Here is a 17037-nt window from a genome sequence, read left to right on the forward strand (position 1 = left end):
AAGTCATTAATCTATATGGCTTAAAGGAGCTTTGTCATCCTAATTTTACTGAGTAGTAGATAAAGAAACTAAAAAAAAATGTTTACAAAAGTCTGTGTTAGAATCACAGTAAAAAAAGAAGACTCCAAATCCCAGTCCTTCTCCTTTTATTTTTTTAAAATCTGAAATTAACACACTACATGGATCTGCTGTCATATGTTTGCAGTGCCTAAATTCTTCTATGTATTCTAGTTGAATATAGAAGAATCTCTTTGGTATTGACACCTAACCTAATGATACAATCACATTTTAATAGGTATTATATTCATAGGAAAAAAGGTTCACGTCTTTCAGCATCTGTAGCTGTTCCTAAGAACGTGATGAGCCATGTGTCTTTGGAAATCCACAGCCTCAGCCTCTACATCCAGTCCTGAGAGCACAGAAGATCTAAGGAAACCCACCCTGAGTTCCTCTGTTGTATACTGTGTAGCTTCTTCTGGTATGATGGCATCTATTTTGTACTCATTAACTTTAATTCACTTTGCACTTCAAACATTTGACATCTGCTTCCTCCCTTCTTAATTTTTTTTTTCTCTATGAAAAATATTACAGAAGTCTCTCCATGTGTTTCTTAAGCTATGATGTAATTCAAAAGAGAAATGGTTGTGATATGACTTTAGGCAATGTAGGATATTTCATAGGTCTATACTAAATATTCTTCCTTAACCTTATCAAAGCCAATCAAGCAATGGGCCAAAACACATGCTTTTCTGATTGAAGTGCATGTGGTTTACCTTTTGCTTCCATTCTACTTGTACTCCATTTAAACTTCTTGATCTCTCAGCAGCCTCTCAGTGTTTTTTATAGCTTGTAGTTGCACAACATGAAACAAACAAACAAAAAATCCTATGCATAAAAAGATTTAAGACTAATACAGTAAAATCATGACAAGAGAAATTGTTCAAGGTAGTGAACACACCACTGAGATTTTGAGTGTCTTGCAAAATCTGGTGTTCTAACTTCCAAAAATTGCTTCATATTGGATATGCTTCATATATGACTCCTAGAGTAAGTGGGAGACTAATAGCTGGAAATTAATTACTTCTATGAACAGCCTCTAGGAAACTCATTAAATTGATTAATCAATGTAATGCTGTTCTAATCTTGTTATTATGATCTTAATAATTTTGATTTTTGTGGGTTAATCTACAAAGTTCAAGCCTTCACTAGTTCAGCTGATTCAGAGAATCCATGAAGATGTTTCTTAAAATCTTCTATGGGCTGACTTGGTCTGGCTTCTCTTCTTTATTTATGGCTTTTACAGAAACCAGTGGCTTTCTTGTGCTAGAGATCGTGCAAAATAACATGAAGAATCTGCTGGACCTTCCTTTTCTTTCTAAGATCTTGTCGTTTCTGACAGTATCAGTCATAGAAATGTCCCACAGATTGTAACAGCAAGAAGGGTAGATCATGGCATATTTTTCTTTGTGCTATTGTGCGAACCATGCAAAGCTGACAGTTCTTTTCTCAGTTTTAATTACAAACACAGTAATTATCTGCATGGTATGCATTAAGTAAAATAGTCACAACTTTTTAATTACTTTTTAACATCTCACAACTCTATTAGAAGGGCTTGCATATGTAATTAGGTCAAATAAAAACATGAAATACACTTGAATGAGGTGCAATAGTTGGACCAAAGACACAAACAAGTCTATTGTTATGAGTTGTGTCTGCTAATACAAGCAGGTCCATAATGACTGCAAGTCAGAGGCAGTAAATTATGAGAAATGCAGGGCATTAATTGAACCAGGAAGATTATTGGTCTCTTTAGGAATCAGTCTTGCACTTCTGTCAACCCTGACTGAACCTTAGATTAGAAATTCTTGCTTCGTGTCTGGTGTATGTGTAATAGTTAATGTTGGAATAACTTTCTTTTTTTTTTTTTTTTTTTTTTTTTTTTTAACAGTGGGGAAGTATGAACAGTTTTTCCAAGTCAGAATAGTGCAGTTCATATTATTAAAATTTCATGAGTTATGACTTCCCTTGGTTTTGTTTGAGTTGTGAAAAAGCAGTACCTTTCATTGTATTCCTCTGCTTAATTACTGACAGTTTCTCTGGGGAGTTTCAGTAACATTTACCTTATATTTTTAATATACTTTCATAACAAGGTCTTCTGCTTGCTTGCAAAGATGCAAGAACTACAAAATCATCACATCAGAGACTATAGGAGGAAGAAATCAGTGGAAATTCAGTCTTTTAGGCTCTGCTGCTGTGATCATTAATCACCTCCCCTTACACTGTGTGAAAAAAATAGTTCTCAATTTAATTTTAGTACTGAATGCTAAAGAGGCATTAAGAAATGCACTTACTTCTCTCTGTTGAATATGATGAATTCTTTCCTAACGGTTTCCAAGCACTGCTGCAGGTGTACGTTCTTTAAAAAACAGCATGAATAGGTTGATTAAAAAAGATGAAAAATCATACACAAAAATCACAACACAAACAACACTGAACAAAAAGGCTTATGAATGAATGTTATCAAGAGGCATTTTGAAGACTCATTAAATTGGGCTGTGATAGCACAATCAATCTTATTCTTTTGGAAGAAGTTCCCCACAAAGAATTCCTGACGATTTTTACATCTGATAGCTCTAGTAAGAACAGCTTGCATGAACATTCAAAATCATTAGGAATAGCAACATAATTTATAAAACCTCACTGGAATGATAATTCAAGTCTGGAAATTATTATTAATCTTCTTGGTACTCTTGACTTTTCATACAATGCATCTTTCTCCACGGGACACATTAGTCAAGAGTGGAAGAGACAGCTTTAATGTCTTTATAAATAACAAGCCATTTCACTGCATACTTTTCATTTTTGGTAGTAGTGGCGAAAAAATACACTTTGTAACTATTTGTCCATGTGTGGGAAGTGTTTTTCACAAGTAACAACACTTTTTCATACTTTAAATGAGCATCTGTGATCATCTTAAAATTTATTATAGCTTAAATATGTTGTTACTATTTGACATATAAATGGTTGCTTTTCATCTTGCTTTGGAGATGAATTTATTTTGTACATTTACACAATGTCTAAAATGACAGAGAAGTTGAGTCTATTTTCAGAGGTGATAAAACTGAACTGAACTGAGTTTGCCTATTAGAGGGTAAACAAAATGCCACTGACTGCAGTCACAGTCCCCATCTTACCAGTGGGCAGGTTTCCTTAGCTCTGTCTTTGGATTTGTTTTTGGCAAGTCGCTTTTTCTTTTTATGGAGAGGCTTGGACTCTAAAATCATTTCTTCAAGTTCAAAAGTGGGATCACAGTTCAGTCTTCCTTTCTGGTACAAAAGGATTCAAAGTTACTCTTTGAAGTATCATTGTGGTTTTTTTAATTTGCTTGGCAAGTGTTAACAGAAGTAATAATGAACCAGCTCCTCAATCACATCTGTAAAATGAAAACTGTCTTTTTAGGCCTGGAGTGATGCTCAAAGTTTAAATAAGGAGATAAGATAATAATCATATTATCATAGTTATCATAAAGCAATTATAAAGAGTTAGATCCTCTTCCTAATGATAAACAGATAGATTCCTAGAGTGACTGAAGTTATATTACCCCGGTGGGAGAGATTAATCTGGCCCAGGGTCTTCATCAGAATATCAGTTAGTGCTGTAGAGCATAAATTACACCAGTAATAGTGCAGAAGAGATGGGGAGCACCTCTACGACCTTGCTGAAATATGATTTTCTGAAGTGTTGCAGTGGATTCATTTACTTAGATGCTGTCCATGAGAACAGAGGAAGGAGCAGGCCTGTTTATGTTAGCAGCATTTATATTAAAAAGGGTTCACAGTATTATAGAATCCCAGGCTGGGAAGGATTTCAAGGATCATCTGGTCAAACTATTCTGGGCAAAACCACCATCCCCAGCCAGGACAAGATGGCCCAGCAACCTGCCCAGCTGAATCTTAAAAGAGTCCAGTTTTAGGGAATCATCCATTTTCATGGGCAGATTATTGGAATGGCTGATTGTTGTGAAAAATTTTGCTCTTGTATCCAGCTGGAATCTTCCCAGCAGTAAATTGAACCCAATACCCATTGTCGTTTACATCTGATTCCCTGTAAAAAGGGAGTCTCCATCTTTGTAGCTAACTTTTAAGTAGTGGGACATGGTGGTAAGATCTTCCCTGGTCCTGCTTTTCTCAAGGCTCTACATGTCCAGGTCTCTCAGCCTTTCCTCTTCTGGCCTATTTCCCATGCCTTTGATCTCTGTGACCCTTCTCTGGATCCTCTCCAGCCTGTCCACATCTTTTTTGTGTAGTGGGGACCAAAACTGAACACAGTATTCCAGGTGTCAACCGGCAAGTGCTGAGCAGAGTGGGGCAGTGACTTCTTTATCTCTGCTGGTGATGCATTTGTTGATGCAACTCAACATCCCATTGGCTTTCTTTGCCATTGCAACACCCTGGTCACTCACACTGAGCTTGCTGCCAACCTGGACCCCCAGAGTTGCTGGAGCTGTTCCTCAGCTGGGTAGATCCCACCCTGTGCTACACCCCTGGACTATATTTTCCCAGATTTAAGACCTTCCACTCGTTGAACTTCAAAAGGTTCTTGTTATCCCACTCCTACAAAGGTCTTCCTGTAGGATAGTTCTCCCAAAGTGTCCACTTCCCCACTCAGTTGGTATCATCAGTGGACTTCCTCGGGGTACACTTGATCCCATCCTCCATGTCCCTTGTTAAGGAATTAAGCAGTGTTGGATCCCTGGGGAACTCCACTTGTGACAGAGTACCAGCTTGAGAAGGAGCTGTTTTCCACCTCCCCCTGGGTGCAACCCATCAGCCAGCTCCCCACCCATTACATGGCTCACTTTTCTATAACATAACACATAAATATCTCAAAAAGGAGGCTGTGGGAAGCTGTATCAAAAGCCTTAGAGAAATCCAGGTAAACAATAAGAACCGCTTGCCCCATATCAACCGAGCAGGTTACTTTGTCACTGAATATGATAAAATTTGAAAAGTACCATTAGTCCTTGGTGAGCCCTTGCTGGCTTTTCCCAATCAGGTGCTTCATTCTAATCTATTATTCCTTTTTTTTTTGTTTGTTTTCATTCTATCCACTTCAGTTAAGGTTTTCCTTTCCCATTACACACATTACTTAAATATTTTGGGTTCTCCATAAAAAACTGTTAATTTTTGATGCTTGAAGCAAATTTTAAGATTCTTTGTAATACCAAGAAGTCCTTAATAAAAAAATTTGCAAACTATTTGAATTGTGTAGTGGAAGATGTTAAAAACAACTATTTTCCTCTGGGACTTCTGAGAGTTCAATCACACCATTGTCACTGTCAAGGTGGAAGTACTAAAATAAGTCATACATAAATGACAGATATTTTAATAACCATAGACACTTGTAAGAGTCTGTCTGAAGTTCCCCTCATTTGCCTCACGATCGTCACAAGGACCCCGAGGACCCCGCTGCAGTTTTGGTCTGCTCGAGGTGGATGCCTGCCAGTGGTCTGTAGGCGCATTTTCCTGTGTCACCACGCCACAGTACACGGGCTTTGAGCAGTGTAATGGTAGTTCTGTACCTGAAGATTACACCTGCTTCACGGTCCCTGCTTCATGACAATAGCCTATGAATTTTCCCCACCTCTTGGCCAAGGGAACTTTCTGGGGTAACTTTGGGGGTCCCTCATGGAAAATCCTTCACCTGCTTCGCAACCACCATGACAGACAGAGATCAAAACCCCCTTCCAAGGACTGAGACTGAGACCCCTGTATGAAGCCCCTCTCAAGGACTGAGACATCAGACCCCGACAACCCCGATATAGGGGGCTGGGGCTGACTCAACCAAAGCGAGATGTTTGCCTGGAGGCATGATGGTCAGACCAAGAAGACAATGGCTCTCGCTTACTGCTAAGGACATAAACTACCTGTTCCCCCTCAGGAGCTTCAATACATTTACCTGTTCCCCCCACCGTGATTGAGGACCATAACAAAAACCCCTGAGTTAACCAGAGATTGAGAGAGAGACTCTCCCTGACGTGACAGGCGGACCCATCGACCGGACCACGAGGACTCCGTCTCCACGTTTGGTAGCTATATCCCCCCTTTCCTCTATCTCTTTCTCTATCCCTTTCTCTCACTCTTAATCCCTCTATCGCATTTGCTATGGTCAATCAATAAAGAGTGCATTTGTTTTAATGCTGAAATCCCCTCTGTGTTGTGTTTTGCACTCTGAGATCAGTAAACGAACCATCATGACCCCCGCTTGTATGAGCGGATCGTGAAAACACTAAGCAGTGAAATCACATCAGAAACTACTTGTATAATCTGTGGTATCCTACAACAAAACAATTTGGTTTAGAGATCACTCCATCATTTTTATTCCTAGCAAATTCTGTATAGTCAGAGCATAAAATTTAAACATCTGATGTCTTTTCCTGCATATTATCCAACCAGCTTTAGTAGAATATATTTGTTTTTCATTACTGGCATTTTACAGCTTATTTATATTTATTAATAAATAAATAAATCCTTAGGTTTCATCAATATCAGTTCCTTCCTTGAGCATCCATAGTTTTTAGATTTGATTAAGTACTTAAAAATATTTTACTTTAATTCTGAAGCTTTAAAAATAAAAGCAAATTATATTTTTAAAAAAAACTTTACAACAATTGATGACTCCAAGTTGAAAATTAAAACACTAACAAAGCCATAAAGAAACACATGTGCTGGTTAAGTAAGAACAATGTTTATGGAATCAAACTATAAAGGAGACATTAAGCCATGGGACATTGCTCCCCTGGGCCTCCTGTGTGCTCTCCTAGCTGTAGAAGGCAGACAAACTCCTGACAATCATGGAAAGATGCCGAAATTTATAAAACTCTCTGGTTTCAAAACACTCTGCAGGTCACAGGGCCCCAATACACCTCCCCACCAAAGGCTGAAAAACAAGAAATATTTTGTTTTCTGACCCCAATTAATCAGTGAAAGTTTTGTTGATGCTACAAAGAGAAAGCTCCTGGAAAATGTGTGACCAAATTTGGTCTCATGAAACAGCAAATTTTCTATGAAAATAAGTGTTGGGATAGAAAAGGCACTTTGGTTCTCACTTCACTGTTTTTCCTGACACACTTGACTGACCAGGAGGAACAAACCCTGCAATATCAGACTCTTCTCAGAAGAATATGCTAGAGCTTGTTAATGGGACTTTCAGATTAATCTGGATAGATAAATGAAACATTTTAAACACTAATAAAACACAAATAAGGAGAATCCAAATGTGAAAAGAAATGCTGTCTTTACTGAGTCTGAGACTCTTGGAACTGCACGTATGTTTTATCTTTGGGTGTGGGGAACTGGGTCTCACTTATAAAATACTGTGTTGTGAACTTTTCCCCATGCTGACAAATGTGGATTAAACTTTTAGCTGGAAGTATAAATAATTGGTTGAGTTTTGCCTGAGAAGCAAGTTCACACCTCTGATACCTCAGAGGGCAGCTTTAACTTGAAAAAAGGAAAAGAGGAAAGTCAGTCTCCTCTTATCTCGTAGATCCACACACCAGAAGAATGGAGTCTACCAAGCCAAGAAGCAGCTTTGTTCTGCATTGCTTTGCTTAGGAAAGCAACCTGAAATAGTGTAGGGGAGGATCCTGGCATGGCACAGCAATTATTCCAGCTGCATGGACATCAAGCAAGAGTGAAAGAGTAGTAGAGATGGCCTGGTAGATATGACGTTCACCACTCCAACTTTTCTCTTGCATTAGGATTGAGCTACTTAGTGAAAGACAGGAATCTCCCCACAGGTGAACATTGCTTTGGAGTGCCTGTAAGAGGGGGCCTGTCTTTCCCTTCTCTTGTTGTGCTTGTTACCTGGCCTTTTTCCCAGTTCCTGAGGGAGACCCTGCTTTCCCACCCACGGCTTTTTTCTCCTGCAGGATGTTGCTCCCAGAGAGGCTCTGGTCAGCTGCCAAGAAGCCTAACAAACACAGAGAGCAGTGTCTTGGCAACACACCTGGCTACCTTTACTCCATTAGGCAATGCTCTCTCACCTTCAGCTTCTGAAGGGTTGGATCCTGTCCTCATCATATTTATCATGAACTCTAATGTGCATCTGGATGAAGTCAGGGTCTACCTATTTCACTTTCCTCATCTTTATTTACAGTTGCATTAAAAAAACCCCAGAAACAAACCTTGGTATGTTACAAATATGTTCTTTGGATTATAATGCAACATGACTGAAAAAAGTGAAGCAGCATATTGGCACCACAGCCATTGCTTTTTATTCATGGCCCTCAAACACATTTGACTTGAAAATTATCAAAAAGGAAATATACAGAAAATACCAATAAAATGGGACTATATAGTAAAAACAAAACCACCAGATTTCCTCACAGAATTGGAATGTTTTAAGAAACCAGCACAAAGGAAATATGTCAGCGTATTGGAACACTTTTTTTTAAGTGAAAAAGTAACAGAATACTAGGATGCTAAAAAGTTTTTCAAATGTTATTCAAATGTCTAACTTTCACAGCCACAACAGTCTTCTTAGTATTCTTCATATCAGAGTTAACTCTGACAATCATTTGGTCTAACAGATGAAATGCAAAGTCTGTAAAAAGTTTTCTTTTATTTTAAAAGGACCGAAAAGTGAACCAAGGTTAATTAGTTTTTGTTGTGATCTATTGAAATGGGAATTTTCCCCTAGCTGTGACTGAGTAAATGAAGGTGGAATCCAAAGTAAATCACTGAAGAGCAATAAATACAAAGCATAAACAAGTAAAACGGCAGTGATCATTAAATCTGAATTTACAAACACTATTCACCTGGAATATTGACTTACGTTAGGAACAAAGCCTGGGGTCACAGCTTTCTCTAGAACAGCATCCCAGTTGACATCAGCTAGGTATGGAGAGTTTTGGATGTCTGCAAGCCTTGAAAGGCGGCACTCTGGGTCCTTAGTGAGGAGCTGTGATCAAGCACAAGGCATTTTCTAAGGGACTGGATGCCATATAGAAGAGAAAATGTATCACACATATAAATTGTATGATATATATTTTTAAGTAAGAAAATGGCTAGGGAATCCTCTAACAGATGCTAGAAGTCCCAATAAAAAAAAAAATTAAAAGTAATAACTCATAGGATATGAGTACATTTTAATTGTCACCAGATGGCTGTTGCAGGCATGAAGTGTATAAATATATGAGCAACAAAAGTCTGCTTACAAATACACAAGAGCCCACGCAAAATGAAATATCACAGATCAATGCCATCCAACAATTTGTATTTTCTCTTTAATTTTTTGGAAGATACAGTTACACTGAGCATCCTGGCAGTAGTTAAAATTACCCACCTCACTGCTCTATTCAAAACTAGATTGCTAATTGCTGCAAAAGGCATGTACTTTTTTATTATTTTATTCAGACATTCACAAATATTTCCTGTTCAAGTAGCAATATCGGTGAACTGAAATACCTAAAAGAGACAGATTATCTTTGTAGTGTGGCAAGACAATTAAAGCAAACAAAAAAAATGGGATTTCAGAAAGAAACCAATTTTTAGGGTTGGATGCATCCAGAAAGAGCCCTGCCTTGTAGCTTAGTAATGTTTACAGCAAAGTGGCTCAACTTTTGTTGTTGCAACTACAGCAACATGGGACAGGAAGAGATACAGCCATTTTAATTTCTAGTCTCTCTGTCTAGAAACTGCAGCAGAAATTCAGAGGGCAGAGCAGCCCCTCCTTCCCTGTCCCACTTGCACACCCATAGATGGGGGAAATGGGGCCAGGGAACAGACGAGGAATTACTGATCCCCAAATTTTTACTGTCACTAGTGAATCAGCTTTAAAATAAAAGAAATACTAAATTTTTACTTCTTTGAAACCGTGAAAAGCCCAAATCTAAGCCTAAGAATACTGCACCTTCTGAAGAGAAAATACCACACCATTCACATTCAGAACAGCCTAGAAATAAGCTCTGTTCTCTTATCCTTGAAATGTTGATCACATAATGTGTGTGTTTCTCTGATGCCTGTTCCAGTGTTGGAGAGGCTTCTTGAAGAGGAGAGAACAGAGGACAGAAGGTATTTGTGCTTTCTCACCTTTTTCAGTAGTGCTATCATGCCCTTGCACCATGTGGATGAGTAGTGAACTCTCTCGATCTTGAACATGTTGAGTATCTCATCAATGGGGGTGGCAGAATGAATTTCATAGGGCCTCTGGGATAAAGTTGAATAAATATCAAGTCAGCAAGAGTGGATAACAGAGTGCAGACTATTTACATTTTCCTGAGCTTAGTATAGTTTATCTTGTAAATATCAAACCCATGAAAACATCTTATAACAATTTTGAGCCTAATCCTTTGTGTGTGTGCTTTTCTTTGGTTGTAATGAATATAATTACTCATAGATGCATTTCCTCTGCAATTTTTTTCTCTCATGAAAGGAAGTAACAGTTCAAATGAGTTGAATAAATAATTTTTTTCCTGGGACATTCTATGTGAAATGTTTACTATTTTTGGCTTGTAATAGTAGTGATCAGGTCTTGTGACCTAAACTGACAAAATCAAAAAGGGGTGGCTGAAAGGAGCTTTGTCATCCTAATCTTACTGAGTAGTAGATAAAGAAAATAAAAAATGCTTAGAAAAGTCTGTATTAGAATAACAGTAAAAAAAGAATTTTAAAAAAATCCAACTCCCAATCCTTCTCCTTTTTTTAAAATCTGAAATTAACACACTACATGGATCTGCTGTCATGTGTTTGCAGTGCCTAAATTCTTCTATAGATGAAGAAAAGCTCTGGTCTTTGCAGTGCTTTGTTCACAAAGTCTGCCCTGATTTATCTTTTATTACATGCAGAATTTGGAAATAAAGTACTACATATAAATTACTAGTCTTGTTATATACTTTGCACACATTTGTATGTTTGAAACAAGTTTTTATAATTATACTAAATGTCTTTTTGTAAACAAGGACAGAGTAGATTGTGAATTAAGCTGTACCCAGCAGGTGATAAATATGTGATATGAGATCTGCAGCTAAATGCCACCCTAGCAGCAGTGTGCAAATTAATGCATCATAATTCATAAACAACATAGAGTTACCTATTAATCCAATATCCTGAACAGCAAAGGGCAGACACTCATTACCTTGACTAAGAACTGAATCATCCTTTGAATTTTGCTAGTAGGTACTGGTAGGAGATTATAATTTAAGAATATTTGTAGGTTTCAGATATCCAATCTTTTAAGGAATTGGAGTCACTCTTCATAAAGATCCAGGGCATATTCTGATTCTGGGAAGATTCATCCACATATTTAACTTTCATATGTATGAAACCAAGAACACTGGGGTGTTCTAAAAAAAAATTCAAGGAGGGTATAAGTCTTTTTGCTTTGATTCATATTCAGTTAGCCCATTATTATTTAGCTATACCATGTCCATATGAATTCAACAGGATCTAAATGTCTGCTTTAAATACATAATTTTCCTGAATTGGGTTCAAAATTTTCATTAGAAATACTCTGTCATATGCTTTTCCCTACATGTGGTAATGTTGCCATAAAACAGTTATTAAAAATGAAACTTTTACAGGCTTTCTGTCACCTAGAAGCAAACTACTGTTGACTTAATATGATATAACAATGTGATCAATAGAATCATAGAGGGAGAATGTACACCAACTGTTGAAAATGGCAATTAACTCTTAAATTAACAACTTTAAAAAATTATGAAACATTAAAAGTTTTCCTGTTAAAGATGTTTGTGCCCATGCCTCTTTCCTGACAGGAAAATCCCAAAAGTTAGCATTATTTTCAAGTTTACTAGCATTCTAAAATCTTTATTTTTTGAGATTTGCAGAGATTTTGAATATTTTTATTAGTTAATTCGAACTATAAATGGCCATTATAAGTTTGGTCTTTTGAGGCCCCTCATAGCTCTATCTCCCCTGTTTTTCAGCTATTCAATCCACTCAAGGGTCCTATCCCTTCAGTTCTATTTTGTGGAAAGAGAAAAAAATCTGGTTTGCTTTTGTTCAGGATTTTTCATCAAAGTTTGTTGTTAATTGTTCACATTGCAGTGAAAGTCAGAATCCAGGAATCCCACCTACTATTCATTCCTTCACTGTCTCTACAGAATTCATGGTATACACATTAATTGTAACATTTTAGCAGCTGTCTATATCTCAGGAACAGACTGACACAAGGCATGGTTTGCATCATGCAGTTTATCTACAGTTTAATTTCATGGACTTTGTGAAAACATAGATGATGATGCAAAGCTGTATGAATTTGCTTTTTTCTTGCTAGCTTTTTTACCAGCAGCTGGATAAGGAGCTTATTGAGAAATGTTAGTTGTATTGTGGGTAACCAAAAAATGGTGCAGAAATCTCTGTACTAGGCACAACATGCTCCTGTATCTGCAAGGTAATTTCAAGCAGAACATGGTTTTGGCTGCCCAGCAGTGGGAAGTTAGAGATGAGAATGGCAGGAATGCCTTGAGCACCCTGAGCAGCAGAGGCAAATAAAACCAAAAATTCAGCTCAATGAAAAAAACCTCTAATTTTTACTCATTTTTCTTTTACTTATCACCTCTTGAATTCAAGCTGTCAGCATCATACACTATGTACAGCACCGAGGCAGAAAATCAAATTTGTGATGTTTCTTATTTCTAATGCTCCTTCCTTTCTTGCCTCCTGCCATTCCCAAGCAGTAGGAGCACGCACCAGGCTCCAGCTGCAGAAAGCCCTGTGTGTGTCCTGTGGCTCTGCCCCGTGCCACAGCCTCCTCTTTGCCCAGGGTTGGTGGCTCCGAGCTCCCACCCACGTTCTTGGTGGAAGTGGAGCTCTTGGTGGCAGTGGGGCTGATTCCTTTCAGCTGGACAGAGAGCTGTGGGAGCCTGGAGGAGCAGGGGCTGCGTGCCTGCAGGTTTAGCTCGCAGCCTTGTGTGCAAACTGTGCCTTCATGGCCATCTGCTGCTCTGGCAGATGGGACTTCAGAGCTCGCAGTTGTTGAGATGGCAACGTACCTCGGGTTAAGCACATTTCCTCAAGCCATTGCTACTTCTTTTGTCATCACTCATGTCAGTTTAGGCCTTTTCTAGATTAGAAAAATTTAGGAAATATACACCTTTTCCTTGTCTATGCAGTGGTGTGGGCTGCCAAGCCATCTTCTGGCTTGCTCAGTAGCCAGGAGCTGCTCTTCAGGAGAAAACAACCAACTGGCTTGGATGGCTTGAGCAGGTTCAGATGGCAATGTTTTTATTAAAAAACAAACAAACAAACAAAACAAAACAAAAGCAAACAAACAAACAAAAACCTAACAAAAAAATTGATTTAGTCTCAACTTTTCTTTGTTTGTAGTCAGATTGACTTATTCAGGAAAGACTGTACAGATCTTGACAAATGGATATATTTTATTAGTTTTTCATTTATTAAAGTGAATTTGTCACATGAAAGTGATCTTTTGTGATTAGTCTAGAGAGTTCAGCTTTCATTAGCAATCATTCATTGCTCTCCTTTCTTGGAGACACTCACTGGTGAAAGGGTTGATATAAAACCATCAGGATGTTCTCTTAATTTACTGTAAGTGCAGCTAGAACTAGCATCTGTGACTAGGATTGAGGATGTATTATGCTTATCACTGCCAGACTTTAACGTCTCCATTCCGGGAAGAATGTCAGTCTAAAAACTCCCTAAGGTTTGAGAATTATGATAGATAAAATTTGATAATAATTGTTAGTTTGTTGTTTTTGTTAAGAAAAGTGTTTAATACTCCTCTATTTTGAGAAATGAGAGTCTTTGCATGGGAGAGATTTTTGTCTCAGGACCATGACTTTTATTATTTCTATGGAAATACAAAATAGACTGGCAGAATTTTAGGCCTTTGAAAAATGTAGCTTCTGAAGTAATAATATGCAGACACTCTGAAATGAAATTTTTCATTTAAAAGTAGGAATAATAATTATTCTTTATTTCTATTTTCCTTTATCATGTCATCCTACATGAAATTGTGATATCTTTGTGGGATGGATTGTCTGCAAGACAAGGTAGCAGAACTCTGTCTGTGTCATAATATAAAAAAGCATACTGCAATGTAATAAAATCCCCTTTCCAAAACAGGAATGAAAAATAATTAAAAAAAAAAAAAAAAGAAACAGCTGCTTTAGCTATGCCATCATCCTGAAATAGTGTCTAAATTACTGTTTTCCATGGGGAATAGTAAATATTTAAGCAACTGAATGAAATCCTTTGAACCAAAATGGAAAAGAATTTTCTATTATCTTCTGCGATATTCGACCACACCCAGGAAGATTTTTCATTACGTTTATTCACGTAATTGATTGGATAGGAAACAAATGCACTGGCAGATAAGCATTTTCTGTAGTTGGGCCAAGCATCTTAGGATACTACATTCGATCTCTTATGGTAGGTATTAGCCAAGAGAATCAAAGATACAATAGAGTCTGAAGTAACTCAACTTCTACTTGAAAAAAAAACCAAAAAAACCCCCACCACTGTTTGCAATTCAGCATTATAAGGAAGCCATTAAATATTAGGCCTTTCCTTAGACAAACTGAGGCAAGTTTTCATAATGTATTTGAGTATGGGGTGACACTTTCCCAAGAGTGTTTTCAGCTGGGAAAGAACCAGGACAGCCTTTCTGACCAGACCCTGTACACTCAAATTTTATCCTGAAGAGTGTACTCAAGGGCACTGCAAACTTGATATTTTTGATAGATAACAACAATCTCGATCATTCTTACCCAACCCCTCAGTAATTCATACGCTGTAACTCCAAGGGACCACCAGTCTACTGGGTACGAGTAGCCCGGACCTCCATCCATAAAAGCCTGGAACACTTCTGGAGCTACAATCGTAAATCAAATAGAACAAAAAGCCATTTCATTAGGGTTAGACTAGGGGTATTATTTCACAGCTGAAAAATGAATAAGGACTCAACAAACTGGAATTAAATAGATTTGGAAACACAGCATTTTCAGGGTGTCATTTCAGTGCCTTGTTTTACTGATAACAAGCAACCTTCACCAGTCAGGGTATTTCAAACATGAATAATTTCATATATTAATTCTTACCTGGTTCTTTTAAGTTTTAAGTTATGTGAACAGAGATAAGTAATAGGAGGAGAATTATTGGTCTGAAGTGTGACTTAGAACATTTAGGGTAATGCAAATATTTTATGGGAAGAATATCTGCAAGTGAAGTGATTCTTTCTGATTGATGAAGTTGTTGAATGTGGTAAATCTCATCCTTATTCTACATTTGGATAGAACTAATCAGACAGGCTTTAAAGGTATTCAGCATAGGAATATGGTACTTAAATAGAAATCCTGACACTGATTTTATGGTGTGAGAATCTGCCACAATTGGAAGAAAACACTCTGTCAATGAAGTAATGACTTCCGTAAAAGTAACTTCTGTGGAGGAAAAGAAAACATGTTTTCAAAACAAGGATCCAGTTTGTCTACGTTCATGAAAAACCCTCTACTGTAAAAAAATATTGTTACTGTAATTTCTTCAGAAAACCAGATATACATAAGAGTGAATATGAAATGAAATGAAATGAAATGAAATGAAATGAAATGAAATGAAATGAAAACTTGGTCATGCTTTTCTAATGATTTAACAGCAGAATCTCAGCGCACTTTGTGAAGACAACATTCACTGGACATTTTCTAGACAGCACTGTCCCCAGCTATAACATTTGAATGCTAGATCGCAATTACCGCATGAGCCTCTTCTGGCCATGATACCGAGTTTAATGTACCACATTACCCTGTAATTACCACAGCCTCACTTCGTCATGAGCACTCTGCAGTGAATGATATGGTCTGGTCACACTTCTGACTAGCAGTTTGGGATTTGACTATTTATGGCATTTAGAGAAGCACCTTTAATAAGTGGAAAGGTATTCCTTTTAGAGGAGTTTTTGCAGTCCTTGCATTATGGATGGCAACCTTATAATTTACAGCTCCAGACCTGACTTCAGAAAGTCTTCAAGAGCCAAATATAGAAGATTTCAGCATCCACCCATCAGTTATGGCAAAACTTTAATCTATAGAATAAAAAGCAGTGAATGTATGAAAGCAGTCTGATACTCTTTGACCGGCAGGATCATGTCCTAACACGTTTGGTATGAGATCTGCAGGCACCTAAATAAATATTTTTTCTGGAATATATGTGTTTGGAGAATAGATGACCAGTGAACCTCTGGCAGAGGAAAACTCGTGCTGTGGTCCAGCATGACATAAATCAACAATGCCTTAAGAGTCATTACACTGAGTTAACTCTGTCTCACCTCCAGATTACGTAGCTTCCCTGGGCATGTTATATCTTCACGTGTATTTCAACACTTATTTGCATGCTGCTGGTGTGTAGGCACATCTTACAGGTATGCAGTCTATCAGATAGATGGTGAGAGCATAAGCAGAATTTTTTTCATTACTTCAGTGGATCGATGCACTTAAATTGCACATCAGGCACCAAACTCATATTTTGAATATCACCATAGGAACCTTGTAGTGACGGTTTGCTCGATTTAGCCCCATTCGTTATGGTTTCTGCCCGCTGTGCCTAGATGATGTACAATATCTCATTACAGAAAATAGCCCTTCGGCATTTTTACTGAACTATGCAGGTATAATGCTGGTTTCACTATTTCTCTTATAGCTTTAATATTTTAATAATGAGACAGATCACTATCTGATTTCTGTGAGATAGAAGTGAAAGTACTTTATTGATGTAACCTATGACATTGCCAGAATGGTGCAGCTGTTTTGTTAATTTAGTGACTGAGCTATTTTATTTTATTTTATTTTATTTTATTTTATTTTATTTTATTTTATTTTATTTTATTTTATTTTATTTTATTTTGTTTTGTTTTGTTTTGTTTTGTTTTATTTTATTTTATTTTATTTTATTTTGTTTTATTTTATTTTTCTAAAATCCTCTAGGTCAACTCATCCTACATCATGTAGATCAGCAGAAAATGCTTTATTTTGCCTTGGAGTTTTGAAGCTGTTTTCTC

General features: G+C 37.4%; 1 protein-coding gene across 5 annotated transcripts in view; it reads right to left on the reverse strand.

The window, feature by feature from the left end:
- The window catches only part of STK32B (serine/threonine kinase 32B), a 178374-nt gene that overhangs the window by 17211 nt on the left and 144126 nt on the right, over positions 1 to 17037 (reverse strand). For 4 of the 5 annotated variants that reach the window (XM_040064468.2, XM_040064465.2, XM_040064463.2 and 1 more), the window contains exons 7-11: positions 14756 to 14859; positions 10095 to 10211; positions 8839 to 8964; positions 3195 to 3326; positions 2352 to 2416 (exon numbers count right to left, since the gene is read on the reverse strand). In XM_040064468.2, coding sequence (XP_039920402.1) covers positions 2352 to 2416; positions 3195 to 3326; positions 8839 to 8964; positions 10095 to 10211; positions 14756 to 14859 — 544 coding nt within the window. The remainder of the gene's footprint in view (positions 1 to 2351; positions 2417 to 3194; positions 3327 to 8838; positions 8965 to 10094; positions 10212 to 14755; positions 14860 to 17037) is intronic. The other variant, XM_040064467.2, reaches the window with a different exon arrangement.

This window comes from Hirundo rustica, chromosome 5, assembly GCF_015227805.2.
Source record: "Hirundo rustica isolate bHirRus1 chromosome 5, bHirRus1.pri.v3, whole genome shotgun sequence".
In the NCBI taxonomy this organism is placed as follows: Eukaryota; Metazoa; Chordata; class Aves; order Passeriformes; family Hirundinidae; genus Hirundo; species Hirundo rustica.